The 27,892-nt window shown below is 40.5% G+C and overlaps 1 protein-coding gene across 7 annotated transcripts in view; it reads right to left on the bottom strand.

Annotated features, from left to right (window-relative positions):
• The window catches only part of PTP4A2 (protein tyrosine phosphatase 4A2), a 65,829-nt gene that overhangs the window by 5,426 nt on the left and 32,511 nt on the right, over nucleotides 1-27,892 (bottom strand). For 4 of the 7 annotated variants that reach the window (XM_087970501.1, XM_087970502.1, XM_026673691.2 and 1 more), the window contains 2 exons: nucleotides 17,265-17,943; nucleotides 12,404-12,496 (listed from right to left, as the gene is read on the bottom strand). In XM_087970501.1, coding sequence (XP_087826627.1) covers nucleotides 12,404-12,496; nucleotides 17,265-17,360 — 189 coding nt within the window. In that variant the 5' untranslated portion in view covers nucleotides 17,361-17,943. Of the gene's footprint in view, nucleotides 1-12,403; nucleotides 12,497-17,264; nucleotides 17,944-18,036; nucleotides 18,258-24,098; nucleotides 24,169-24,691; nucleotide 27,892 lie in introns of those variants that run through there. The other 3 variants (XM_087970503.1, XM_087970500.1, XM_087970504.1) reach the window with 3 other exon arrangements.

Genomic DNA, 27,892 nt, shown 5'->3' with positions numbered 1-27,892 from the left:
AGGAGGAATGAGTATTATAGTGTACCACAGAAGTGAGTATATGGCCTCACATTTTGTAAATATTTAAATATATCTTTTCATGTGACAACACTGAAGAAATGACACTTGGCTACAATGTAAAGTAGTGAATATACAGCTTGTGTAACAGTGTAAATGTGCTGTCCCCTCAAAATGATGCAATATGCAGCCATTAATAGGTGTTATCGCTCTCACTCTATCATACTGGTCACTGAAGTTCAACATGGCACCTCGTGGAAATTAACTCTCCGAGGATCTTAAAAAATGAATTGTTGCTCTTCATAAAGATGGCCTTGGCTATAAGAAAATTGCCAAGATCCTGAAACTGAGCTGCAGCACGGTGGCCAAGACCATACAGCGGTTTAACAGGACAGGTTCTACTCCGAACAGGCCTCACCATGATCGACCAAAGAAGTTGAGTGCCCATGCTCAGCATCAAACCAGAGATTGGCTTTGGGAAATAGACATATGAGCATAATAGACATATGAGTGCTGCCAGCATTGCTGCAGAGGTTGAAGGGGTAGGGGTCAGCCTGTCAGTGCTCAGGCCATATGCAGCATGCTGCATCAAATTGGTCTGCAGGGCTGTCGTCCCAGAAGGGAGCCTCTTCTAAAGATGATGCACAAGAAAGCCTGCAAACGGTTTGCTGCAGACAAGCAGACTTAAGGACATGGATTTCTGGAACCATATCCTGTGGTCCGATGAGACCAAGATAAACTTATTTGGTTCAGATGGTGTCAAGCGTGTGTGGCAGCAACCAGGTGGGGAGTACAAAGACAAGTGTGTCTTACCTGCAATCAAGCAGGGTGGTGGGAATGGCATGGTCTGGGGCTGCCTGAGTGCTTCCGGCACTGGGGAGCTACAGTTCACTGAGGGAACCATGAATGCCAACATACTGAAGCAGAGCATGATCCCCTCCCTTCCAAGACTGGGCCCCAGGGCAATATTCCAACATGATAACGACCCCAAACACACCTCCAAAATGACCACTGCCTTGCTAAAGAAGCTGAGGGGTAAAGGTGATGGATTGGCTAAGCATATCTCCAGACCTAAACCCTATTGAGCATCTGTGGGGCATCCTGAAACAGAAGGTGAAGGTGCGCAAGGTCTCCAACATCCACCAGCTCCATGATGTCATCGTGGAGGAGTGGAAGAGGACTTCAGTGGCAACCTGTGAAGCTCTTGTGAACTCTATGCCCAAGAGGGTTAAGGCAACGCTGGGAAATAATGGTGGCCAAACAAAATATTGGCACTTTGGGCCCCATGTGGACATTATGACATAGGGGTGTACTCACTTTGTTGCCAGGGGTTTAGACATTAATGGCTGTGTGTTGCGTTATTTTGAGGGGACAGCACATTTACACTGTTGTACAAGCTGTATACTTACTACTTTACATTATAGTCAAGGGTCATTTCTTCAGTGTTGTCACATGAAAAGATATACTTAAATATTTACAAAATGTGAGGGGGGTGTACTCACTTCTGTGATAGACTGTATGTGTTTTCACTGTCTTATTTATAAAATAATAATGGCTGGACATAAACAAATAAATGTGAAGTCCATCTAAGGCTGAAGAAAAGGGGGAATGGCACCAACTTTCTTCCAAGCAGGCAGAACAAAGTCAACACCCCCATATCTTCAAGGCTTCCATCAAATCCCATTTGCAAATTAATGGGAACAACTTAGAACAGGAGGCACGAGGCACACACGCTGGGAAGAGGAAACAATCGGACTCCTAATTCATACCTATGTAACATGAGGCCCCAGGAAATTTGGATGTGGTCTAGTATTGCTTACTAAATTTGTTTTTATATCCCAGAAACAAAAAAGTATTAAATATGAGTGGAGTTTAATCACGCATGCACACACAGAGTTTATATGTCTGCAGTCAATAATAGAGGGCTTTCCGGAAGGCATCTGAAGGCAAAACAGAGGCCAAGGTGATGCGTGCAAGTGGCAGCAAGCGGCTGCAGAAGGCGAGGCAGGTCTGGTAATAGCAATAGCACTTAGACTTGTACACCGCTCACAGTGTTTTAAGTGGTTTATAGAGTCAGCCCTCTTGCTCCCAACAATCTGGGTCCTCATTTTACCCACCTCAGAAGGATGGAAGGCTGTCAACCTTGTGCCTGGTGGATTCGATCTGCCAAATTGCAGGCAGCTGGCTGTAAGTAGGGCAGCTCCACCATCCCCATCCCCACCCTAGCTTTTTTTTTTACCTGTGTGCCTCGTCCAACCCCCCTGCACCCTGAGGTCGTAATTAGGGCTAATTTTGTGGGTGACGCTTAATTTGATCGCATGCGCTCAAAAATGTGATGCGGCTTCTTTTCAAAGTGGCTCGTCTTTTTGGAGAAACACAGTATCTACCTACCTACCTATTTTATTTATATACACCGTGTTTTCCCGAAAATACGATCTACTCTGAAAGTAAGCCCCAGCTTGATTTTTTAAGAAGGGTACCCAATATAGGCCCTACCCCCCCAATAAGCCCTAGTTAAGACCACACCCACTCTGTTCCACCTGGTTGCATGGGGTGGAGCGAGGCACATGGGTAAAAATCAAGCAAAGGTGGGGATAGGGGGCAGATTGAGCTGCTTACCTTCACATAGTTGCAGCCAGACGTCGCACATCCCAACACCTGCCTTGCCGACCCACTTCTGCAGCTGCTCACCGTGGCTTGCGCACGTCATCCCCAGCCCCTGTTTCTTTGTCAGAGGCCCTTCAAGAAAGGCCTCTGCAGCCAATAACAGAGCTTTCTCTCGCTGGGCAGGCAGATTTGTCCCAGTGTTACAACTCAAGATATGACATAGGAGGGGAAATGGATGCAAAAGTAAACAGGGATGTGTTTAGGTTGAATTACACCAAGAGTAGGATTCCAGGAAAAATTAGTTTTGAGTAGGGAGCTAGTGGGAACAAAATGGCTTCAGGAGTTCCAAGATGCAATGAAGTAATGGAGAAAGGATGAAGTCCCCAAGAGAGATGACTTTCAATTGATGAAGGAATGAAAGTTGCAGACAGGAAAGCATCAAGATATGAAAAAGAAGGATAATGAAGATCTTTGAAGAGAAGGACAAGGTTGCATAGTATAATCTGGAATGAACAGCAAGCCAATTTGGAGATTTAAAGGAAAGGCAATTAAAATCAAATGGCTTTGGGTAATGGAATATTAGAAATGGAAAAGAATGTGCAGAACCAGAAGGCTAAAGAAAAGGCTTGGCTAGAGATAAACGGGACATTCACCGGAGTTTTTGTCACTGGAAAAGAGAAAGGACTATTTTTGTTCCAGTTCTGCAAATGAAGAAACAGTACAAATAGGAGAGAGACTAATCCTTCCAGACGTCAGAAGTCTTTGAAACCAATTTAGTCAATGGAGAAGGATAATGTGTTGAAGCCTCCAGCCTAACTTAGTAGGAACTGCATACCTGAATTAATTACTTCTTGACCAACAAGAACAATTGAATACAGTATCTTTAAAATAGCCTTGTGTTTAATCAAGTCCATTAATTTAAATTAGTTCAAATTTATTTCATTTCCAACAAGGAATGGCACAGTATGATTTGTGTAACGTTTTAACTGAATTACATTCTTTATTTTAGCTGATAGTATTATTAAGCAACTAAAGTTAAAATATTACCAATCCAAAACATATCCCAAGAGTCCTCTCATCCAAACCAGGGGATTACCATGCTGTCAAAGGAACCCAGGGTCTACTTGTATCTCAATCGAGAAAGCGGCCCGTGTAAGGAAGTAGGAATAGATTAAAAAGCAGGAAATCAGAATTCCACTCAGCCATTAGGCATCCTTGGTCAGTCACTTTCTCTTAGCTTCACTTGAGATGTAGCACAGGAATAGCCCATGATGTCTTGAACTACTTAAGTAAAGGTAAAGAGTGATACACTTTAAAGGCAATGCCACAAAATTTAGTCAGGTAGTGCCTCTATCCCTCACACTGTTAAATTTGTTATTTTCTGATCCACGCACAAAACACAAACTACAAACTTCTCGTGCAGATGCAACCAACTGTTCTAAGAGCATAAGGTCTGGAAGTGAAGGATGGGTCAGAATTGTCAACGTCCATAAATTAATAGCAGCATTCAGGCTTAATCTAGCATATAGCACTGAAGGAAAAGGAAGCGGCATGGAAAGAGAGAGAGCAAATGGGGGCACTAGTTCCCATGTTCAAAGTTTTATCAAATCTCCAGAACGGATAACTCTGCAGCTTGTGTTATTGATAGTACAAAAACAAGCCCCTAAAAAATAAGCCACAAATCCCATCTTGTCAAAACACATGCAGGGATATCAGAAACCATTGGCTCTCAATGTAGACTGGTGGCATCTGAAGGTCTTCCCAGAATCTACAAGCATCTGGACACTCTGAACATCCGGACATATTGAACTAATACCTCAGCCAGTCCAGATGACATTCATCAAACCCAAGGCAAATCTTCCTACTGCTCTTCCTCCTCACAAAGCATCTGATTCCAAAGATCCCCATCCACTCAATAAAGACAGCAGCCAGGGAAGATGGCCAGAAAGAAGATCTGCTTTAATTTTCAGGAAAACAGTTTCAAGCATTTTTTTTTTTTTTTGTCGACAAGACCAGAGTCAGATTTTTTAGTATTTTTATCCCTTTTTTATATTCTGAAAAAGATACAGTCAGTAGTGGGTTCCTACCTTGGTCACTACCAGTTTGGCGGGTGATTGCGCGCAGGTGTGCGCACCCCCAACACGCCAATCAGGTGAGAGGATAAAGAAACGAAAAGCTAGGAGTGACCCTTCCACCCAACCCATGCGCTTGTCGCTTCTTTTATTCTCTCAGCTGATCGTCAGAGGAACCGGTTTGGCCGTACCAGTCCAATCCGGTTGCATACCACTACTGGGTACAATCTGTATTTCAATCCACCCATAGTTAGTTAACTAGATCCCCAAAATTAACTGAATAATTATCACCATACCAGAGATAATCGCCCTTAGTACACTGTGCCACCAACAAAACAGCTGCTAATTTTTAACATTTTAATTTCCAATTAAAAATTTTAGTGTCACATTTCTGCATTTTTGTCCAGAAACTGCAAAAGATGCGCAGGAGTGGGCCGAAGGAAAGAAACTCAACAAGCTAGGATAGTAAAATTGTGACAGCAAATAGGGCAGAGTACACAGCCTGCAACATGAACAGAAGTCCATGGAGATATCAAAGGAAAAAGCAGCAACCTCAATGCAGGCATCCTTGCTGTAATAAGTCCTATAGAGTTTATTTCATAAGGACATCATGTTGTAAACACTCATGAGAACAACATTATTGGCAAGAAGCTCCCACACACTATTGCTGGAAGTTAATTCAAGCACCTCAATGAATCAACATCTGTTTAGAACTCAAAAGCCCTTTTATTTCTCAAGTTAACAGCTATGCAAGACCTTCCCTGCAGTGCCTTATCAGAATGGATGCCAGGCACCAGAGGGACTTCCTACCCATGAAAAGAGGTACAGGGCAGAGCTACTGAAATTGAAGCTGCCACTGATAAGTTATTGTCATGAGACAGGAATTGAGATGTCTTTTAAGCAGCAATGGAAGCTGATTAAGTTGCAAGACTCATAAAGTGCACCCTTCAATTCTGAAGGAGACCAAAAGGACAAGAGCTGCATTCATTGCTACTAGGAATATATTTATAGCTTGCTAAATTTGTTTCATGTTTGTTTTTCTTCCCAAAAAGCCATGAACTGGCAGTTATTATTCTCTGTTTGACATGTTAGGGAACAGATTCTAAGTCAGGATGAACAGTTCTAAAACATATTTGTGTGTTAGATTTATATCCTGACTTTACTTCAGGAACTCAAAGAACCATATATGGTGTTCCCTCTTCCCATTTTCCCCACAGCCCCAAAGAAATAGGTTAGACAGAGAGTGTAAATCTGCTCCAAAGATATCAAAGGAGCTTCCAGGAAAGAGGAGAAGCTAGACCAGGGGTCCCCAAACTTGGCAACTTTAAGACTTGTGGACTTCAACTCCCAGAATTCTCCAGCCAGCTGGAGAATTCTGGGAGTTGAAGTCTACAAGTCTTAAAAGGTGCCAAGTTTGGGGACCTCTAAGCTAGACCAACACATTTATTCCTGTTGCACATTAGTGTCAGATGGTGCTCCATTCAAAATCCAAGAAAGAAATACTTAGACTCCGTTAATTAGAGAAAAGATATCTTTTGCTGGAAATCAAATGGTAGCAACAAAAGAATTCTGAATCTGAGAAAATGAGCGCGTAAATCACATATACAAAGTGATGGCAACGTTCCCACCCCCAATAGTTCAATTGGCTCATCCAATTAAAAGTTGTGTATATCATTATGTGGGCATCTCCTGGTGGTGATGAGGCCTCTGTCCGTTGACCTTGACATATTTTGATAGAGTTGCGGCTGCGTATAGCATAGAAGCCTAAGCAAGAACCTTCCCCCCCCCCAACTTATACAGTTCTGTTTTGTAAGACCTCCAGCTCGCTTCCCATAACCATGTCCCCACTCCTCCCCCGTTACTTATGACAGCCGAAAGATGCAAAGCAAAGGAAGAAAATATTGAAGGCTGACATTTAGCTCTTCAGGGACACAATGTATATATGAATACAAACCTGCAAATTGGTTCCTATCTTTCAGGCAAATAATTAGGCTCACATACTGCTCAAAGCTTGCTAAATATAATTTACAAACATACTCAACTCATCTACAACCACCAGAGTCAAATTATGTTGTGTTCCAGACACAGTTACTTCTCTGTAGCACCTTCTAATGAAACCATTCTTAGAAAAGAATTTTGTTATCTTTAATCGTGCCTGCTTTTCAAGCACAAGCTATTCTTGGAAGCCAACACATGAACTTGTGATGTTTCAACAACTGCCATGGATTAATCTCAATAAAATCCCATGACCATCCCCTTCTCTTTTCCTTTACGGAATGACATCCTTATGAGGGCTTGTTGTTTACTAACATTATAAAAGAGGTCAGTGGAATTAAATGTAATCTGCCAAGGCAAGATCAGTGAATTGTTCTATAAGCACCTTGGACCCATCTTATTCTCAAACAAATCTCCAATATGACAAGGGTATCTTTGAATTGTAATTTTTAAATTGCTTTAAATTACCCATTAAGAAAGTGGGAGGTAGCAGCAAGGCCAAGGTCATCTGTTGGTTTTCTACTTGAAATCCTTCCCTGGCCTACAAGTACTCTAGAATTCACTGGATACATTTCCCCCACACCTCCATCTGGTAACTATTCAGCTCTATTTCTGAAAAGTGGTAAAATATGTGAAGTCTCTTTTAGGACCAAATAAATGAACCAACCAGGAGGAGAGGGGAAGAGAGAATGTGATGATTCTTAAATCAAAATTCTCTGAGCAGTGAACCATAGGCCTGGGAGGAACCATGGAGGTCTTTCAGACCAACCCTGCCCAGGGCAGGAGTTCCTATACTATTCTAGACAAATGGTTCAATTTCTTTTCATGAAAACCTTCAGTGACAAGAGCACCCACAACTTTGGGAGACAAGCTGATGCATTCCACGGATGTATTGTTCTCACTATCAGGACATTTCTTCTTAGTTCCAGGTTGGATTTTCCTCTGACAAGCTTTCCATCCATTGTTTCTTGTCCTGCCCTCAGGTGCTTTGACAAATAAATTGACCTCCTCTTCCATGTAACAGCCTTTCAAATGTAACTATTAGTACAGTGGTGGCCAAAATTGTGGAAACCTTTTGGGAAAAGTGTATTTTTGAGGCTTAATGGCTAATAACACCACTTTTGTTTGAGTGGTACCATAAAATTATATATCAATGGAAAGATTGTTTAATCAATGCAATGAAGTTTGTTCAATTATCTATATTCTATGAAGTTATAGCCAAATAACCAGAAAAAGGAAGCACAACTTGCTTGGGTTTATACCAGATAGCTTTCCTTCATCTGATTGTAGCCAATGAGCATGAGTGTTTAGAGAGCCAATCAGGTGTCATCTTGTTTTGGCAATGAACGAATCAGATCACAGTAGGATTCCTTTATTGATGTCATGTATTGAAGCTGAGAGGACATTTGTCAGTGTGTTATGTGATCGCTATCAAGTTGGTTGGGTCTTTTTGTGTTCTTTCATTTAGTGAGCTTGTAAAATGTAATAAAATTAAAGTAATGGTGCAAAGAGGTGACTGGTCACCCAGAAAGCAATGTAAAATAGTATTATTAAGTGAACAAGGCTACAGTTATAAGGAAATTAGAAGAAAAATTGGTGGAAACTTAACCAAAAGTGGCATTTTGTCTGGATGCTGGATGTCTTAGAAGGTGGTCATAATAAGAATGTCTGTTTCAGAACAAGATACAAATTATTTACTCTGTAAATAAACAACCTGAAATAAACTGTGAACTGAATACAACAGAAAAAAATGGGGCAAGGGGGGAGATCTGGGTTGGGTGGGTGGGTGTGGGGGTTGGTGGTTGGGTGTGGGGTGGTGGGGGGCGCCGCGCGGCCGGGGCCATGGGATTCTGTAGACTAAGGAAATAAAGAATGCAACATGGATCAATCCATAATAAAAATTTAAAACCTGATTCTAATTTGCAATTAGCTCCACTTTTTGATGCATAACTGTTTCCTTCTGGTTCTCCAAATTTTATCCTTATTGGAGATTTTTTTTTCTTTCTTGGGGGGGGGGATTTTATATTAAATATTATTTTATATTGAATATTAAATATTTTATATTAAATATCAAAAACTCTTCTGAGGTCCTGATATTTAATGCTGACATGAAACATGTAAGACATGTGTACTGAAGTTAGGCTCAAAGATGGCCCGTTCCTAGTCCACTTTAGCTAAGGCAGAAATCAAAGCAGAGTCAGCTCCAAGAAGAATTTGGGATGGGCAACTTCTAGGAATTCCAAGGCTGGAAATTCCTAGAAATATGGAAGATCCAAAAATAATCTTGGGAGAAAGCAACAGCCGCTCACTTTGGTAATGCCGACAAGAAGCCTACTGAGTTGAGCTTCTTGAAAATGTCTTTACTTCCACCTTTACAAAGACTTCGCTTTGGCCTTGAATAAATTAGAATAGCTATTAAGACCAGAGGGCCCTGAATTTTCATTCGGAAAAATCAGTACTCATTTTTTTAAAGATATCTTATTTAATCCTCCCATCTTAAAGCATTTGTTAAATATGATTTTCTGAACAGGGATTCCAAGATCTTTTCATAGTAATTTGTTCTTTTTCATTATTTTCATAATTTCTAGTCAAGAAACCCTTTTTCCTTATATATTAATTGTCCCAAATATTGATGTTAATAATTGTAGTGATATTTATAAAAATAAGATTTTCTTATTTGAAAATATTGAAGCCAAGGCAAGATCCAAGTCCCAATACTTTTTTATCCATACTTTTCCACAAAATCTTAGCTTTGATCTCAAAATTGATCTAAATTTAGATTTGTCGAAGTTATCCAAAACCTTTTATTAACTTTTAGGTTCATGATGATTGATCAATGAATATGAACTGAAATCAGAATATCATAATAATTTGTTTTAGCCACATCCCTATTTTATGCTATTTTATTTTAAATAAACCAAAAATACAATTTGAGAAGTTGACTCCCTGAATTTTTATTGCATTTAAGTTATTACAGCTATACTTCACCTTAGAAAGTTGCATTTATTGAAATATAGGGCTTGTTTTTACTTTTAACATGCATTCAGAAATCTTAACGTTCGATATCTAATCGACACTATAAGAAATTTAAACATAAATAGGAAATGAAATCGGGGTCCTGCAGCTCAATCATTCCCACTTTATCCCTCCTGCCAGAGGGAAGAGTTAACCAAAGCAGTGAATTTCCTCACCAGAGTTTCTTAAGTATTTTTTTCAACTGATTTCCCATTGTTTTTCTATGATTTGCCGTTCTCTCTTTTTTAAAAAAAGCAACTCTCAGAAATCAGTTTATTTTTAAGATTCTTGTTTCTAAAACAGCAAGAGTCCAGGGATTTTTGGCAAGTTTTTAAAAAATACATAGCTTCCTTGGCTCAATTTAATGACAGATAATCCTTGCTTAGCGTCCATTCAAGGAGCCCTGTATGAAGGGACTAAAAGACCAGTCCTTGAAGTTCTGGCCAATGCAATGCCAAAGGAACAAAATTGTTCCATTGTTCCAATGCCAAAGGAACAAGATTCAGGGCCACTCACATTTACAGCTGCCTTTTGGCCATCCACCGACCTGCTACCACCCGCTGCTGTTCCTGCCACCCAGCCCTGCTCACATCATGCTCTACTATTGTATAGCTGGGATCTTCTTTGCACCACCTTCTTTCATGCTGGTGCAGCCAGGGCTTCTCATGTGACCTGTCCAGGGCCTCCATTCATGTCCCATCTAGGGCCTTCTTATGCAAAGTAACCTCAGCACATGAAAGCAAGCCCTGCCTGGCTGCATCAGTGCAGAAGAAGGCAATGGGAAAGGCCCTGGCCAGTACTGTAGTAGTATGTACTGATGAGTGCAGAACAGCTGGCAACAGAATATAGGCAGGTAGCCAAGAGGGCACAGCTGGGGGGAGTTCAAAAGGAAGCGGTCCCTTACCTTACTGGGTCTTGGAGCTGGGAGAAAACAAGCTGGGAATGACTTTAGTATTAGTACCTCAATTTATAACCACAATTGAGACAGAATTTCAATGGCTGTGCTTAAGCAAGACAGTGATCATACTACTGGGGAGGGCATTTTGCAACAAATCAGACGTGCTTCACAGGCCATAATTCAAATGGTTATTAAATGGCTGGTTGTTAAGCAAGGATTACCTGTTCCTCTCCGAATGACTGTTGGATTTAGCTAATAATGGCAACAAGGTTGCTGCTGCTAAGCAATGCGATCACATGATTGTCACACTTCCCAACCGCATTACGTAGCAATGGACATTCAACAGACATTATCTGAGGACTACCTGTATACACAGAGGATGCCACGCAGCAGCCCTCAGACTGCTTGCACCGATATGAATGATCCCATCAAATCTTAGTCAGAATTCTGGAGTCTCATGCCGTGCAAAGAAATCCCTCTGACAAAAGGGAGGAGAGAGATTCTGGGAATCCTTCTCCATATTAGAAGAATTGAGATTTTTATATTTTCCTTTTTAGTCTGCTGAAAACAGCCTCCCCCACACACAGAGATGCTGATCTGTTGAAATGAATTTTGCTTCAATTTATTGTTGATAAAATACTATTTTGCTTATTTATTATGTTTTATAATTTCTGTATTACTAGTTTACATTTGTTTGTGCGAGAGAGATTAAACAACCACACCAATGTTTAAGAATAATCCAAGGTTCTGGAACTCTACCAATGCATGAGGGAAGGCTTAGTCATCCTTCTCTGCATCTTGCTGGATCTCTCTGCTGCTTTCTAGCATCAGCATTTATCGCTCACCCAGGCATTGACTGATTATGAGCAACCTAAGAAGACTAAGAACCCACCCCTTCCTCTTCTCAGATGGCACAATGGTGACTCAGTTTCTCATCCCCATAATATTACTAAGAGATAAGCAGGATAGTTTATAATCAGATATCCTGGCATGGCAGCTGTGACTGTGGTGTCAGCTCTACAAGGTAAACCAAGAAGCTTTGTATGTAAAACTACTCTTATTAAAACTGACTAAAGTAACATATCTGAACAGGTACAGTTTTCTGAATATTAACAGGACTGAATGAGCTTCTCTGACTCTTTATCTTCATATGAATTCAGGGTGTGTCTGAGATGCCTTCAGATCTCTTCCCCCCCCCACAAAAAAAAATGGACTTTGTGATATTTATCTGCCCATTATTTAAAAAGTGGATCTTCCCCCTGTTATGGTCATCCTCTATATTCCTTTACTAAGCCATAGTTTGCTTTAACAGTCAGCGGCCAGTTAAACAAATTACATTCTGCTTTAATATTTGACTTTCTCATTAATACCTTTGGACTGGTTTGCAACTTACATCAAAATATACTAAAAAGCAACATGCTAGTATACTTTATTCATATCATAATCATGGGTCCCTCAGAAAACATGCAGTTAACCACCTGGGACTATTTCCTCTGTGACTTCTCTATCTAAGAAGAACTTAGTTCTGTATATCTGCTGAACCGATCAATTTGAAACCTTTTGTCTGTTCTGATGTGAACAGGATACTACTACTGCTTCTTCCTCTAAATGAGTAACTGTCAAAACCTTGACTGGTCATAGACCTACAAGGAGAAAAATGCAAGCTGCTTTATAGACCAGATTCCAAATCAATTTTACACAGATACAGGAACATTCCACAGCATTATAAAAGACACTTAGCAATGACATGGAAAGATTGCCATATTGACAGTCCCATCCTGTTCATGATTGTATTTCCCAAAGATCGAAAAATACTCACCAGAACTTGTATTCCTTCTTTTTCAACAGGTGCTTTATCATAGGTAGCATCGCAAACTCGCACCAAGGTGGTCACGCCGTATTTCTTCAGCTCCTTTTGTGAACAAACGGGAAACATGTCCAATTTATTTCTCGGAGTAAGGGGCAAAAAGTGTCACTTCTGGAGACATGCAGCTTTATTAATAACTGTTATCTTACAGCAACCTATCAAAAAGTATTTTTGCTGCAAGCTAAGATGGCTGTCCTGATGCCTCTGTGTCAACAATGCATAAAAAGAGTAATATTATAACAGCAGTATTTAAAAACTGTGAACCTTTGGAATTTTCAATATTTCTGCATAAATCCAGGTAGTTCTCAAGTTACAACTGAAGTGGAGCCTGCAGATCATGGTCAAAACTTATGACCTCATAAAGCAGGTAAAGTCGACTGTCAGATCCGTGTATCTGCCGTTCTTCAATGGAAGAAAAGGGTGGGTTGGATTTGATAAATTAATTCTTTTCCTCACCATGTATCCTAAATATCCTATTTCTTACATTGACTTTATATAACCTTTTACACGATTTATAACCATTGCCTGGTGCCCCAGATGCCTGGAAAAATCTCACCTCTTTGAGGGATGTAAGGGGAGAAGGGGCCATGTGGATTGCAGCACTGGAAGATAACTCCTGGGAACCTTTCCCTATTTGCTTTCTCAGAGCCACTGGGATAATAACATCTTCACACCTCTCTTTATCTTAGTTGCATGCCCTGAGGGACCCCAGACCCTGCTTTGAATTTGGGCATGCTTTAGTCCTCTTCAATAAAAAGATTCCTTTTGAAATACAAAGTTTTCAAGAGTTCATACTTATATTTTGAAGGGGGGAGGAGGGGCTAGTCCTTACACTGACATTATTTTTGTAAGCAGTTGTAAGTAAGCACTGCGGTCATAAAGCAGCCGCAAGCAGTCGTTTGTGGGCATGGTTTTGCGAACAATTGAAAATACTGTAAATACTGGATTTGGACAAGACTGTCGTAAAATGCAGTCATGTGACCACAGGACCCTGCAAACAATTATAAATGCAGTCCAGTTGCTAAGCACTCAAAATGGAATCACATGATGTGGGAAGGGAAAGGTGATCATGGTAACTTGCAATCCAAAGTTGTAAGTAACCCCCCCCCCCCCGTAGATCTGTTGCAACTTCAACCAGTCACAGTCAGGGGTGGGATTCAAATTTTTAAACAACCAGTTATGTGGGCATGGCTAAATGGGCATGGCCATGTGACTGGGTGGGCATAGCTTCCTTTTCTTTTTTTGCAGCACACCCTCCATTTTTTATTTTATTTTTTTTTGCCTTCTGGGACTCAGGGAAGCCTCCTGGGGAAGGGGGTTTTTGTTCCCAGGCGGCTTCCCTGAGGCTCAGAAAGGCAAAAAACAGAGTGGGGGGGGTGAGTGCTGCACAACCCATTTTTGACCTCCTCCTCAGAAGCCCACAGGGATGCGGTTTCTCAAAGTCCTGAGTGCGTGCCAGGGGCGCAGCACACACACCCCGCGTCCCTTTGCCTCCTGGGCCTTAGGGAAGCCTCCTGGGCAAAGACAGTGAGGGGATCCCAGCACAGCTGATCGTTGGAACAGCTGATCATCGGGGGGGGGGGAAAAAGAAATACCTTAAGGAGTGACTGGGCAGGGGAGAATGCAATCAGCAATGTCAGGCATGCACACAATGTTGCGCATGCACGATAAGGGCTGACTGGGTGGGGAGGGAAGGGGCGGGCGGAGAGGGAGGGGGCAGCCAGGGGCATGATTTGCCGGTTCTCCGAACTGTGCAGAATTGTAACAGCCGGTTCTATAGAACCGGTCCGAACCGGTAGAATCCCACCTCTGGTCACAGTTGAGGACTATACCCCATACAAGTCCTAAAACTAGATAAAGTGATCCAAATTAAACAAGTGAGTAAAAACTTTGTCCATGTATTTATTATTGAGGAAAATAATCCAAAACTATGTGTTTGCATGTGGCAAAGTATTGAAACCCCTAGGAATGTAAATTCTTTTAAAGGGGAAAGAATAATTCCTTTGATTGAAACACCTGATTCTTATCAGGTATAATATTTTGAACTTATTTAATTTGCCTGGAGAATAGGTAATATTTAAGGTCATATATATGATGAAATATTGAAAATTTAAAAGGATTCACATTTTTTTAAGCACCACTCTAAAAGTTTCTAGTTTTACTACAAATGCAGCAACAGGCTGTTGAATCTCAAGAATGTGGTACCCTTCATTTTTGCCTATTAGGAGAAATAGTCAAGTAAAGGTAACTCTAAAAATAGGGGGGGAAATCAGATTATTCTGGACTTCATCCTCCCTCAATAAAACACTAAGATGTATAACCAAGCTGGGGAGAAAGTAATGTGCAATACAAATTTTGCTCCATATAATTATTCCCATATATATAATTTTTGGTCTAAACATTTCCAGACAGAGACTAATTTCTTTTGCATCTTAAGTAGTTTAGATTCTTTTCTGTTTTTCAAAAGCTTTTGAGAAGAAACAAACTCAAGGGTGGGGATGGTCCCTTAATTGCTCCAGGATATTTTTCTGAGATTCTACCCTGCTAGGAATTGGTGATATGTGCTGAAATGTGGCTGCTCTTGTAACTATAGTGAAAAATAACGGACTATTTTAAAGGGGAATTAGATCAATTCATTGACAAGACCATCCTAATAACTAACAAACCACTTTAAGAAATATAATTTCCTGCTTTCTGGTCATGGTAAAAATAATTCTACAGGTATCTGCACTAAACTAGGGACTACAGTGGAGAAACTGGTTTTTAGATAATTATATTTTAGAGGACATATACACAGAAGCAAGGGCATCAGCTTTTCATTTAGAGTAAACTCTTAACAGATGACAAAAATTGTTTAAATAAGTAACAGTGAAACATCAAATTCTCTTAACAGAAGCCCACAGGTTACAGTGACTTTATCAAGACAACTGCTTTGCTTTAACATTATATTGTTTATATTTATAGAGAAGGAAACAGAGAAGCAAGCTTTATCAACAGCCTAAAAGAATATTTAAGAATGACTTTTTTTTAAATCAGAAGAAAGGTAACAAATGTTAAGTGTCCCCAACATAGACAAAAGCCCGGCAATGAGGAAGAACAAAACTAACCTACTACCACCAGCTCTACGAATCTCATTTACATGGAAATGTGTGGTTGCCTTGTTTGAACAGTCATCAAACTTTACTTGTCTGAAATACTGCCTTGTTTTCTGATGGCAATAATTGTTAAGAGTAAGCAAATCATTTCATTTTAATTGCAAATCTTATCATTAAAAAAAGAGAAATTAGCATACTGCAATGCAAGACATTCAGCTCAAGCTTGTTCTGCGTTCCCAACAAGGCCTCTTGACTCCATTAGCAAAAAGGGATTCTTGGGGAGGTATCAATCAATTCAATCCCGATTACTGGTGATTACACAAATCTATGCAACTTTCTTGGCAACATTTTCAGAAGTGGTTTTTTAAGGTTGAGAAACTGGTAGGCTCAAAGTCATCCAGCTAGCTTTTGTGCCTAAGGCAGAAGTAGAACTATGGAATTTAACTAACATTAAAGTTGCTCAAAGCATTTTTAGAACAATAAAATGGCAGTGGGTCAATGCTGCTTAGTAATGTGTGCATTCTGACATTTTGCAACCATCTTATGAAATGTCCATCACACATTTTTAATCTGCAAATTTGTCTACCAGTTCAGAGAATTTTGTGGATCCTGAGCAGTATCTGACATAAAGGCTATGGGAGAAAACAGGAAGACATATTAGTCAGTTTTGCAAAGTGGGACTGTATTTAGGTGTTAAACACACCAAACACAGGGGAAAAACCTTCTTTGTATTTTCATCGTACTCCTCTATTATGTAAGCTGTCAGTCGCTGACAAATTATGGAGGATCAATAATGGTCTCTTCAAAGTAAGTCAAAGGAATGATAAGTTCCTTTATTTTAAAAACTGAAATAGACTTGACATTTATTTTTACCACTGAATAGTTAAAGTGACTAACCTAGATTTGGTGAAGTGCAACCCCTCCTCGCTTAACTATCTAAATTGGGACTGGCAAGTTCATCACTAAGTGACACAGTCATTAACCAAAAACCTCATTTGACTATTCTGATTAGCAATGGTGGTTCCAGCAATCCCAGTTGCTGCTGAGCGAATCTCACATGGTTAAGTGAGGACTCAATGAGATCCAAGCATTATTGGAAGAAAGGGACTGCCTCTACTTCAATGTACCTCCATCGACCTATCTCTGCCCTTTCGGCCATCTATTTAATTGCTGCCACCAAATGCCCCTGCCACCCAGCTGGCACTACCAGCTGGGAATTGTCTTGCCAGAAAACAGGAGCCAGACAATAGTGGAATGTAATGCAGTGCACACACCCTCCTCCTATACTATCACCCACCAGTGCATGGCCAAGATGCATACCCCAGCAGAGGGGAGGCAGGTGAAGACAATGAAAGTCAGCAAAGGGGGTGGTAGTAGCGGTTGTAAAAGTGGGTGGGCCTGAATTTTGCTCATGTAACTGTGGGGGCACTGCAATGGCAGGAACTCTTGTTATCGCTATGTGTATCATAGCTATTATCTGCTCCAAATTATCTGCTTTTTTTGGGTAAGGAACTCATGGGGGCTGTACTTTTAAAATAATGAATTCTTTTAGATAATCTATGAACCAACAGCAAAGGAATTTTTATGAATGGGCTACATAAAATTACTTTTTTCTTCTTTTGATATGCTTTTTTCTTCCTCCTTTCCATTTCTCCATCTCTCAATACTTTTACTAATGCTTCAAACTTTATACATCATAGATGGATAACCCCTCTTACCTCTGTGAATTTGGTGAGGGTTGCATTGGTTGGGTTGTGGGTAATCAGGAAGCGCATAGTCTCATAAGTAATCTCCACTGGAGCAGGACGGTTCATAATGGCGAAGGGACGAAAGTGTATGAGAGCTAACAAAAATTAAAAATCAAATTGTGCAATGTTTCACAGCAGAAAACATCAAAGACCACTAAAGTGGGGAATAGGTGAGAACTTTCCTTATTTCCTTGGTTTTGTTCTTCAGAATAATTTTTCACTTTAAGAAATACTGGTTTTCTTGAGCATCTGCTGAAATTCAACTTCCAGCCTCAATCACTGCAGGTGGCACTCCTTCAGATTTTGCAGGTTTCTACTACATGCAAAAAATAGGCAGCCTTGATTACATTTAGGCACTGGTGAGGCACAAAGAAAATTGTACGGACAAATCTTCTCTCCAAGGGAGTTCAGCCAGGCTTTGCTTCTCTAGTGTCACTAAGAGGAAGAGGTTTCCAATGTGCAGAAGATAACCCCATATATTGAGGGTTATTCTCAGGGTCTTGAGTCTTCAAGGCCAGGTTGAGTTAGCCCACGAGGGACCGCAGCCTCCAGCTCACTTCTCAGCCAGGGTGCTGTGCTGGGCCCGGCAGAAATCTGCCCTGACGCTCAGAATCGCCATAAATGTGTGGCTTGGATTCAAATGGAAAACCTAAAAAACAAGGAAGAAAGTATCTAGGCTTACAGAGAAGTATTCATAGATTTTTAAGGAATGCATGTATGAAAGAGGCAACTTTCATATTACCTGACACATATAGCCTTCTGCAGATGATACACTGCACTAATTCTCCTTGCAGATTTAGAATCAATTCTGCTTTCCAATGATTGTGCTTAATGCACTGATTAAAAAAATTGTTACCTTTCATAGCCTGCTTATGGAAGGTTTAGTGTCACGATATGAGAATTGAGGGCTTCGTTAAATGCTCTGTTTGCATAAAGCATATATGTATAGCAGTCATGTCAGGAGGAAGCTGAAAGCCAAGAACAATTTCACAAGGCAAGAGTATTCCATGACGCACAATATAAAACAAATACCAGGAAATTCTAACCTGCCTCACTTCAGTGTTGATCCTTACCAAGGTTGTGACATACATTACCCAAGACAATATACTAAGGAAGGGACTACATGCTTCAGTAGCCCATTTATAAATTCCCAGGTAAGCACTTTAATCACTTCAGTAGCCTGTTTACACAATCCCAGGTAAGCCCCCTCAACCCAATCTTAATTGCTTATGGAGAGGGCTTTTAATCAAAGACAAAAAGCTAGCCATGTCCTGGAAATTCTGAAAATACCTCAATTTTATGGATTATGTTTGAAAACAATTTAGCTATTACAATGAGTACTGGAGGTATAGAAATGTCTGCAACAGTCTATCATGCTCACCTACTGGGGAACTACAACCAAGTGGGTTTCACAAATCTATCCTCACCACATATTATAGAGAAGGTGGTAGAGATATGTGCTGTGCCACTAAAGGCACAGGGCTTTTCAGAATCAAAGACTACTTTGAAAGAAGGAAAGACTGATGTGCAAAAACCATGTGCCACAGAAACATCTGACATTTTCCAGTCTCATTACTACTAGGATTTAAAGCTCTAAATCATTGGATGTATGGGACCACAGCTCAGGTCCCAAGTAAGATGATCTTCCATTGTACTGACTGCAGGTTATAGCTGATGAAGTTCAATACATAGAAAATCCCAGACTGGCAACGATAAACTGAAAGGGACGCAGCTTAATAAAATGTATAAAATGTTGACTGTGTGAGAGGGGATTTTGAGGCCTAAAGACTGCTTTGCAATGCTGTCGATCAATTTTCTCCTTGCCCAGGGGTCTGCAACCTTAAAACACTCAGAGCCATTTGAACCTATTTCCCACAGAAAACACCAGGAGCCACAAAGCCTGGGTGGGCGTGACCAACACATCACTCACTCCCAATCAGTCACATGACTCCCCAGCCACGCCTACCCAGGTTTTGTGGCTCCCGGTATTTTCTTTTCTTTGGGAAACAGCTCTCTCTCTCTCTCTCTCTCTCTCTCTCTCTCTCTCTCTCTCTCTCTCTCTCCCTCCCTCCTTTCTCCCTCTTTCTCTTCGCTCATCTTTCTCCTTCCCTCTCATCTCCCTCCCTCTCATCTCTCTCCTTCTCTCTCCCTTTCTCTTTCATCTTTCTCCCTCCGTCCATCCCTTTCTTCTTCTTTCTCTCCCTCTCTCCTTTCTTTCACCCTCATCTCCATCTCTTTCTCATCTCTCTCTCTCTCATCTCTTTCTGTCTCTTTCTCTCATCTTTCTCCCTTTCCCCCCTTTCTCTCTCATCTCTTTCTTTCTCCCCCTGTTTCTCATCTTTCTTTCTCATCCCTCTTTCTCATTCCTCCCTCGTGTGTGCGTTCCTTCTTGAACCATTTCCAAAAACAGGTGAGGGTTGGGTTTTTTTTAAAATGATGTTCTTTGTTCTTCTTTGAGTGGTTTTTAACCATATGATTTAAATCAAGATCATTTCAGGTTCCCAGATAAATGAAGCTCTTCCATCCCCCTGTGCTGTGGCTCCCTGTCAGCTGAACCCACCACTGGCTGCCCCCCCCACTCCTAGCCTGCCCTGAGAAGGGTGGCAGTGGCGAAGACTCGCTCCATATTCCAGAGCGGGAGAGAAGCACCCCTCTACTTGCCTCTTCTTCTGGCCCTTCTTGGTGCTGTCCGACTTTCTCTCTGCCCTGAAGTTCCAAACTGTAATTGGGCCCCAGGAGGAGGAGGCGCTGCAAGAGCAGTGAGCAGGCCATGGAGATGGCGAGAGGAATATGAGGACACACGCGGCTTCCTCTCCGTCCGTCCCGGGACACTGGCTGGGCCAGCTGCATCTGACGCCGCTGCTCTTGCCGCCTCCATGGGTGCTTGCTGCTCTTGCAGCGCCTCGCACAGCACATTTTTGCTCCCGCTCTGGATTACGGAGTAAGTCTCCATCCACCCGCAGTAGCCCTTCTCTTCTCAGGGCAGACAAGGAGCGGGAGGGAAGGGAGAGGGGTGGGCCCAGCCACTGGTAGGGTCATCCGACAGGGAGCTGCAGGCGAGGGCCCAAAGCGCCATGTGTGGCTCTAGATCAGGGGTGTCCAATCCTTGGCAACTTTAAGAGTTGTGGACTTCAACTCCCAGAATTCCTCAGCCAGCTTTGCTGGCTGAGGAATTCTGGGAGTTGAAGTCCACAACTCTTAAGTTGCCAAGGTTGGACACCCTGATCTAGATCCTCACGTTGCCAATCCCCATCCTCCCCTATCAATACATGTAAAGCATTCAGGTCCCCAAAGAATCTCAAATGGTCCAATAGCTAGGGAAGGTATATGAAGGGAGGTGAAGCCATTTTCTAGGCAAACAGCTTGAAATACCACTGAATGCAGAGAAACAATCAACTGACAGTAGGGAATCAATTAACAATATAGTTACAAGTGAGAAGAGATTTATAAAACTGCTGCTTGCATAAAATAATGCTCTTGCTATAGCTCTCCTTAACAATCCCTAAGGGATTAGACTTCTAATGGGTAGTTTATACAATAGTGCAGAATTTTAATCTCTTCTATTTTTCATTTTTCCAATTGCCTATGTCACAATATGACAGATTCAAACCATAGTAACAAAAGGCCAATGGTGAGCAAACATATATTTACAAATAGAAATATATTTGTTTTATATGTAGCATTGTAACTACAGAAAAGTATCACAGGCTAGCAAAGGAAACTATCACTTCAGAAATGGAGATGGTATTACTATTTGAAAACCTGAAACTGCACTAAGAATGTATAAAGTGTGTATAATGTAACCTCATCGGATTGATTAGTACCCTATAGAAAAATAATTGCGTACATATGATTTTTCAAGACCATCTTTGAGACATGGATCACAAATTTTAGAAAATACTGTTGGAAGTCCAAGTCTTGGTTATTTTAATTTATGAGGATAGCTTAGTAAATATCAAACTACAAGAAAATAAATATAGAAGAAAAGCATGTTTTTCAATCTTTTAAAATATCCTGACTTTTTTAAAATTTTGATGCTTCTTTACCTTTTCTATTTAAAATATTTCCATTTTATTCTTCTCATAAGAAGAGTCATAAAGCAATTTACTTTTATACCTGGTAATACCAGCAGACTCTGGATTATCAAGCTTGATAGTTTCCCTTCTGGAAACTATGGTCTCTGTCCCCTCACTCCCAAACTTAATCATTAGCACTTTGATTAAACTCCAGCATGACCATAATCAAAAGAATGGCATGAAAGCAGGAAGTGATATTTCCTCTTTTCTTGCTCGTGTATTAAAAACTGTTGTCAGAAGCAGTTGTATTTTACAGAAGCATTTCACAACCAGTCATTTAATGACTATACAGATGCTTTGCTTTATGGCTCATAAAGCATTCCCCCAAATGTCAGAAGTGGTCATGCGCTCCCCTTGGGACCAAATGACCACATGTCAGGCAACTTTATAACTGATAGTGACATTCTGTGGTTACATGACTACAATTCAAATTTTTCTGCCAGTTTCCAGCAAAAACGCCCATTCAAATGGATTCATACAACCGTCATGTTTGCTTAACATTAAGAAAATATGGAGCTCAAAGAAAAAAATCCTCAGAGCTTTGAAAAAAAATACAATTTGGTTTTCATTGCAGCAAGAATGGATCTAGCAGTTTTGGAAGTAATTTAGGAGTAGATTAGGCACTAGATTAAGAAACCCAGAATTTTAGGATGATATGACATAGGGACAGCAACATGGTTTAAACTTTATCTAAGCTTAACTCAAAACACAGCGTTCCCCAAAACTGGATAACCTCCAGCTGCACTGAAACTACAACTCAGAATTTCCAAACAGCATGCAATGGCAATGCTAATGGGAACTTTTGAGAACTGTAGCCCTAACATATACTAGATAATAGAAGCCCAGGTTGATTAAAAACATAATCAAGCAAGTCCTGGAACAAATACTAAGTTTCGTTGCTAGAAGACAGAAAATGTTAAAAGTACCTTGACAATGTTATTCATTTAATTCAGATCATTTACTTTTTTTGTGCCAAACTTCTAATTCAGTCTCCTATCAGGGACTGGAAGGGACTTTGGAGGTCAACAGCCTGCTCAAGCAGGAGACCTATGCCATTTCAAACAAATGATTGACCAATCTCTTCTTAAAAACCGCTAAGTGTTGAAGCACCCACAACTTCTGGAGGCAAGTTTACAAGCTGCTAATCCATCAGCCAGACATTGAATACTAGTTTTTAGTATGTGCAAGCAACATCTTTAACTTATCTGAACTCATTCTACTTCTTGCTGTATTCTACATTTCTTTATTTTCCATATAAACATAAATAATAGAGTTGGAAGGGACCTTGTTGGTCTTCTAGTCCAACCCCTGTGTGAGTAGGAGACTCTATACTAATTCAGAGAAATGGCTGTTCAGTCCAGCCTTCTTAAAAGCCTCCAGTATTAATGGAATACACACAACATCTGAAGGCAAGTTGTTCCATTTATTGATTGCTCTCACCATTAGGGAATTTAAATAGTAACATAAACTTCTACAAATAGTAACAGTAAAAAACTGTGGGGCTCTTCTCCATGTCAGGTCAACAGACATTTTCAAGGATATATTATGAGTAAGTATTGTTTCTTGGGGGGAGGGACACTTTAATATTTTAAAAATAACACACACAAAGTAGTCACCGAACTGTTAGTAACACCAGTTGAATTCCCCCCCGCCCCCGCCTTTCACATTCAGAAGGAGGTAAACTTTCCTTTTTTCTCTTTCTCTTTAGTAACTTTGTTACTAACTTAACAACTACAGTGATTCTCTTAACAACTGTGGCAAGAAAGGTCATAAAGTGGAGAAAACTCACTTAGCAACTATCTCACGTAGCAATTGGGCTCAATTGTGATCTTAAGTTGAGGACTATCTATATTGTTATCCCAAAGATGCTTTTTTTCAGGAGGCAACGGCACTTCAAGAAGCTTCTTTAACAGGACAGTGGGGAATGGAAGGATTGTCCTGCCACTGTCCTGTCAAAGCTGAAGAAGCTTCTTGGATAAGAAGCAAAATGTCTTCAAAAGAAAAAAACAAGAAAATCCAGTTGCCTCCTGAAAAAAGCATCTTTGGGACAACCATGACCTGGATGACTGAGAATCTTTATAGACTTACCTGTACTGTTAAAAAGTGTTGGGTGCATTGGTCCACCTTCTCTTTCATCTTATTCTACTGAATGTATTCTTAACATATAGTGTTCAGAGTCATTATGAATTACATAGCCTATAGATTTGATATATAAATTTATAAACTTGGAATTTAAAAAAAATGATAGATTCGTTTTCTTTTTAAGGGGTCCAGTGACTTAGATTCAGCAAAATAACATACAAATTAAACATTCAAAATAGCCTAAAGTCTGCCTACAGGATAGAGAATGCTACACCTGGAACCACTATTCAGTGATAATTTGGTTTGAGGAGATGTTATGAAGATTGTTTTATATTAAACCATATACTAATAGCATTTCATAATTAGTGATAATTTCATAAAGAATATTTTTTTCATTGGGTTGTAAACACTGAAAAATTAATCTAAATTTAAATGAATCATGAATACAGGTATAAAGTATCTAATAGTAATATACCTGTATTCATGATTCATTTAATAGTATCTAATAGTTACTTGCTATACTGAAATATTATCAGCCTGAAAGCAATTATGAAAAAAGCAAAATACCAAAATATGTTTTTGTTACTAAATGTTACAGGAAAAAAACAGAAGGGAGGTGTATGCGCATTAAGGGGCTTATCAATACCTCAGGTTTCTAGGCGTCAGTGCCTAATTTCTAGGAGCCCAGAAGGGTTAGGCAGTAAGCTGTTAAGATTCTGCACCAAAGATAAAATATTACAGTATAAAGAATTGTCCCAAACACATTTGCATTGCAACGATGCATATTTTCTATAAAACACTGAACATGGAAATATTTTGGAAAATTACACCATGCAAATTGTTCAAGATAAGTTGCATAAGGAAATTTTCAGATTGCACTGGAAAAGTTATGATGCAAATTACCCAATTCAAATTAGCCACATCAGTGATATAGAACAGAAAATTTAAAACTCAAGAATTTTCCATATTGCAGTAATCTGGTTAATGGCAATTTATTTTCAATTATCATCTATATCAACAGAATTCAACAAACCTTACATGATGTGGAAAAAAGAGCTAGAAACTGCAAATACAGAAGTGATTTCTGAACAGTGGAAGTAATGCATGAAATTAGTTCTGCTAATGAAGGAACTTGTGATTTTGCAGACTTCCTAGAATTTGCTAAAATGAGCAAATGAATTTCAAAGCAAATTAATTTAGATCCATAAATAAATTACTGTAAGATTTCCAATTACTCACAATATTGAGGGAATGTGTTTCCAAGTATATGCAGTTCCAATTTCCGGGGGTGGGGGTGTATGTGGCAGAATGGAAATAAAATATATTTACAAAAACAACTCGCTCAACTCCCTCAAGCATATTTCACATGTAGCATATTTCACTCTAGAAGCTGATGATCTATCTACCAATGTCTGATCAATGTCAACAATTCTGTTTACCCAAATGACTAATTACTGATATACCTCCGGATCACATAGACAAGTTGGTATAAATCCATTTTCAGAAACTAAGTTGACTGTTTGGAGAACTTTGAGAGATAAAGGTCAAAGTGCAGCATGATTGTAAAAGGTTATATATATTTTACTGAACAAGCAAGCTATTTAAGATCAATTCTGTATTAAACAAGTTATCATTCACCCCATAGGCTAAAATTTAGCTTAGCATTGTATCAGAAGTCAGTATGATAGAATAACGAAATTTCTCCTGTAGTATCTTGTGTGTGGTAGTTAGAGATAGAGATTTCAGGCATTTGCCTATCATTGTCAGTAGCTTCAAAAAGTGAACATAATCTTCTATAAAATCATTATTCCAATGTAAAAATCACACTGTTGTATTTACTTCAAGATGTACAAATTCTTTAAATTAAATTTTGGATGCTTTTTTATCAATCAACTTTCTATCTATGCTTGTGCTGCTTTGTCCCATTTCTTTAGCAAAAATCACATTATCCACCAATTTGAATAAGATTTCTTATTCTTCTCAAAAACAGAGGAAATTGCATCCCATTTCCTTCCAGTAACAAAATGCAGAACTTCTATGCTGTATGATGAAAGGTATCCCCCCTTTCCAGTTCTTTCTTTAGAAAGAAAAACTGGATTTTCTAAATGGCACAAAATTCTCAATTTTAAGAAATGATCATAGTAACATTCTACTTGCAAAAGACAGAATTGAAAATAAAGCTGAAATTTCAATTCCAACCCCGCCCCCTAAGTTTAAAAATGGATATTTTTAAAAAATAGTTTTTAGTGAAGTATCTACAGATCAAATAAATTGATTGTAAGTAAACGTATATAGTAGCATCCTAAAAACTTTTTGCACCTTACTTCAGACAGAACCACAAAGTCTTTATTCAAATTAAGTGACTTTACAGCCACATATTCTCTGTCTTTCTTTCTGGGCTCTCAATAGTTAACCAGCACAACATTCCATAGTAGGGCAAAGTACAGAGACAGGGTAGAAGATAGATTAGGTGTATTCACTTTAGCTTTATAGGAACAACTTTTTGTGACAAGCTTACTGCTGAATCATACTCAATTCTCATAGTTTAAATCAATTGCCAGAGTTTTGGCAGCTAACATTAAGGTATATTTTTGATTTGTTAGCGAAATATTTAAGTGGCCTAATGAAACATTTTTTGATCAATTAACTCTTCCAATTTGTGGAATAAAATGCATAACTCATATTAATATATTTTCTATGATTATAGAATGAAAATTACTTTTAAAGGAACTTTTCAATACCAGTATCAGTACCATATTTTTTTTAGAAAAAGAAATTTAAGTAAGCAATTGAAAACAATGCTTTTAATGAGTAAATGTTAAGAATGGAAGAAAATCAAACTTCATTATTTTTTATAAATAAAATTTCATCAGAGCTCCAAAATAAATCAACAGGCCAAGGTGTCCTACAGAGACCCTATCATCTTCTGTCCCAATCCCATAGACACAAGCCTTTCTCATGAAGAACTGACCAAAGCCCATTTCTGCACTTTGAGTCACAAGAGGAGGAGGTGCCTGGTTTTCCTTACTACTGCAGTTCTGAGTCACAACCACTTCTGCTCATTCAACAGGAAGTGGGCAAGTGTTCTCTTCATTTTCAATTTACACAAGAACTAACTGAAACTAGCAACCTGTCCATGGAGACGGAAATCAACGTCAAAAAGACTTCTTCCAAGACCAATGGGGGGGGGGGGGGAGTTTGAAGCAAACAAGAAAGAGAGAGATGGGAGCCAGCCACTTAACACAAATATCGAAGCACACCATTTTTTCTAGGCTTCTAAAAGACCCCTTACCCGCGGGAATATGTTAGCCCCAACAGACTGCCTCGATTCCCTATGAGCTGTCTCTGCTGAGCTTTCTCACCCATTTTTGCTGTTCCGTTTCTGACTCGGTGCCCTTTGCACCTTCCTGCCTTTGAATTACCAAGCAGTAATCTTGTCTACTGTATATGGGCAGCTCTCACTTCCTCAATGTCTTAAGCTCTAAACTCCATTTGTTGTTACATAACCACCGCCTCTTACTACACTGAACTAGAGCCGTAACTCCCCTATTACAGCTTGCTTCCTTACTCTACACCCCAAACTACACCCTTTAAGCCTGGGGGACTTCAACCTCCAGAATTCCCCAGCCAGCATAGCTAATAAAGAGTATATGATCACAGGGTTGGAAGGGACCTTGGAGGTCCTCTAGTCCAGCCCCTGTTGAAGCCAGAGACCCTATATATCAGGGGTCCCTAAACTTGGCACAAAGCTGGCTGGGGAATTCTGGGAGTTGAAGTCCGCCAGGCTTAAAGGGGCCGAGGTTGGAGACCCTTGCTCTACACAGCTCTTCCCCAACCCGCCTCCTGTGCAGCCTCCATTTTGTGCTCCATCCCAACGAGGGAGCCATGCCACAGGTGGCTCGTTGCAAGGATCTCGGCGGCTCCCCCACCCCCCTCTCCCGTCCCGGGGCGCTCCAGGTGAAACGTTCCTCAGCCCCTCTCCCCCCAGGTGCCCTTCACCTCCCCGCTTCTCTTAAGCCAAATGCAGCCGGGCTTCCCCGTGGATCCAGGCTGCCATCTTTGCCTCCAAGGGCAGGCACGCTCAGGAAGCCCGGCTCTCGGGGAAGGGAAGGAGGGGGAGAGAAGGTCACTCGCAAAGCCTTCGCCGGACCTGCCCGGGTACGAAGGACGGTTGTTGCCCGGCTGGTTTCCACCAAGGTCCCGCCAGCATTTCCCCCCCCACCCCCGCATCGTGACTTCAAGCAGCATTTCCTGGGGCCCCGTCTGGTCTTCAGCACCCCCCGCAGGCAGGACCCCTCCCCCGGGGCCCTCGGAGAAAGGAAAGCCCCCCGCTCAGGCCAGGAATGGGCCCCGCCGCCTGCTCGCCTCCAGCCCTCCGGCTCCCAACCGCTCCCCGGGGCTCGCGCGCCTCCAATGTCCCCCCGCCGCCCCACTCAACCT

The sequence above is a fragment of the Notechis scutatus genome, chromosome 8 (assembly GCF_049901735.1).
Source record: "Notechis scutatus isolate UNSWTSFEM ecotype Mainland chromosome 8, rNotScu1.2, whole genome shotgun sequence".
Taxonomy (NCBI): Eukaryota; Metazoa; Chordata; class Lepidosauria; order Squamata; family Elapidae; genus Notechis; species Notechis scutatus.
Note: the sequence above shows the minus strand (reverse complement) of the source record. Positions and strands in the feature narration are given on the sequence as shown.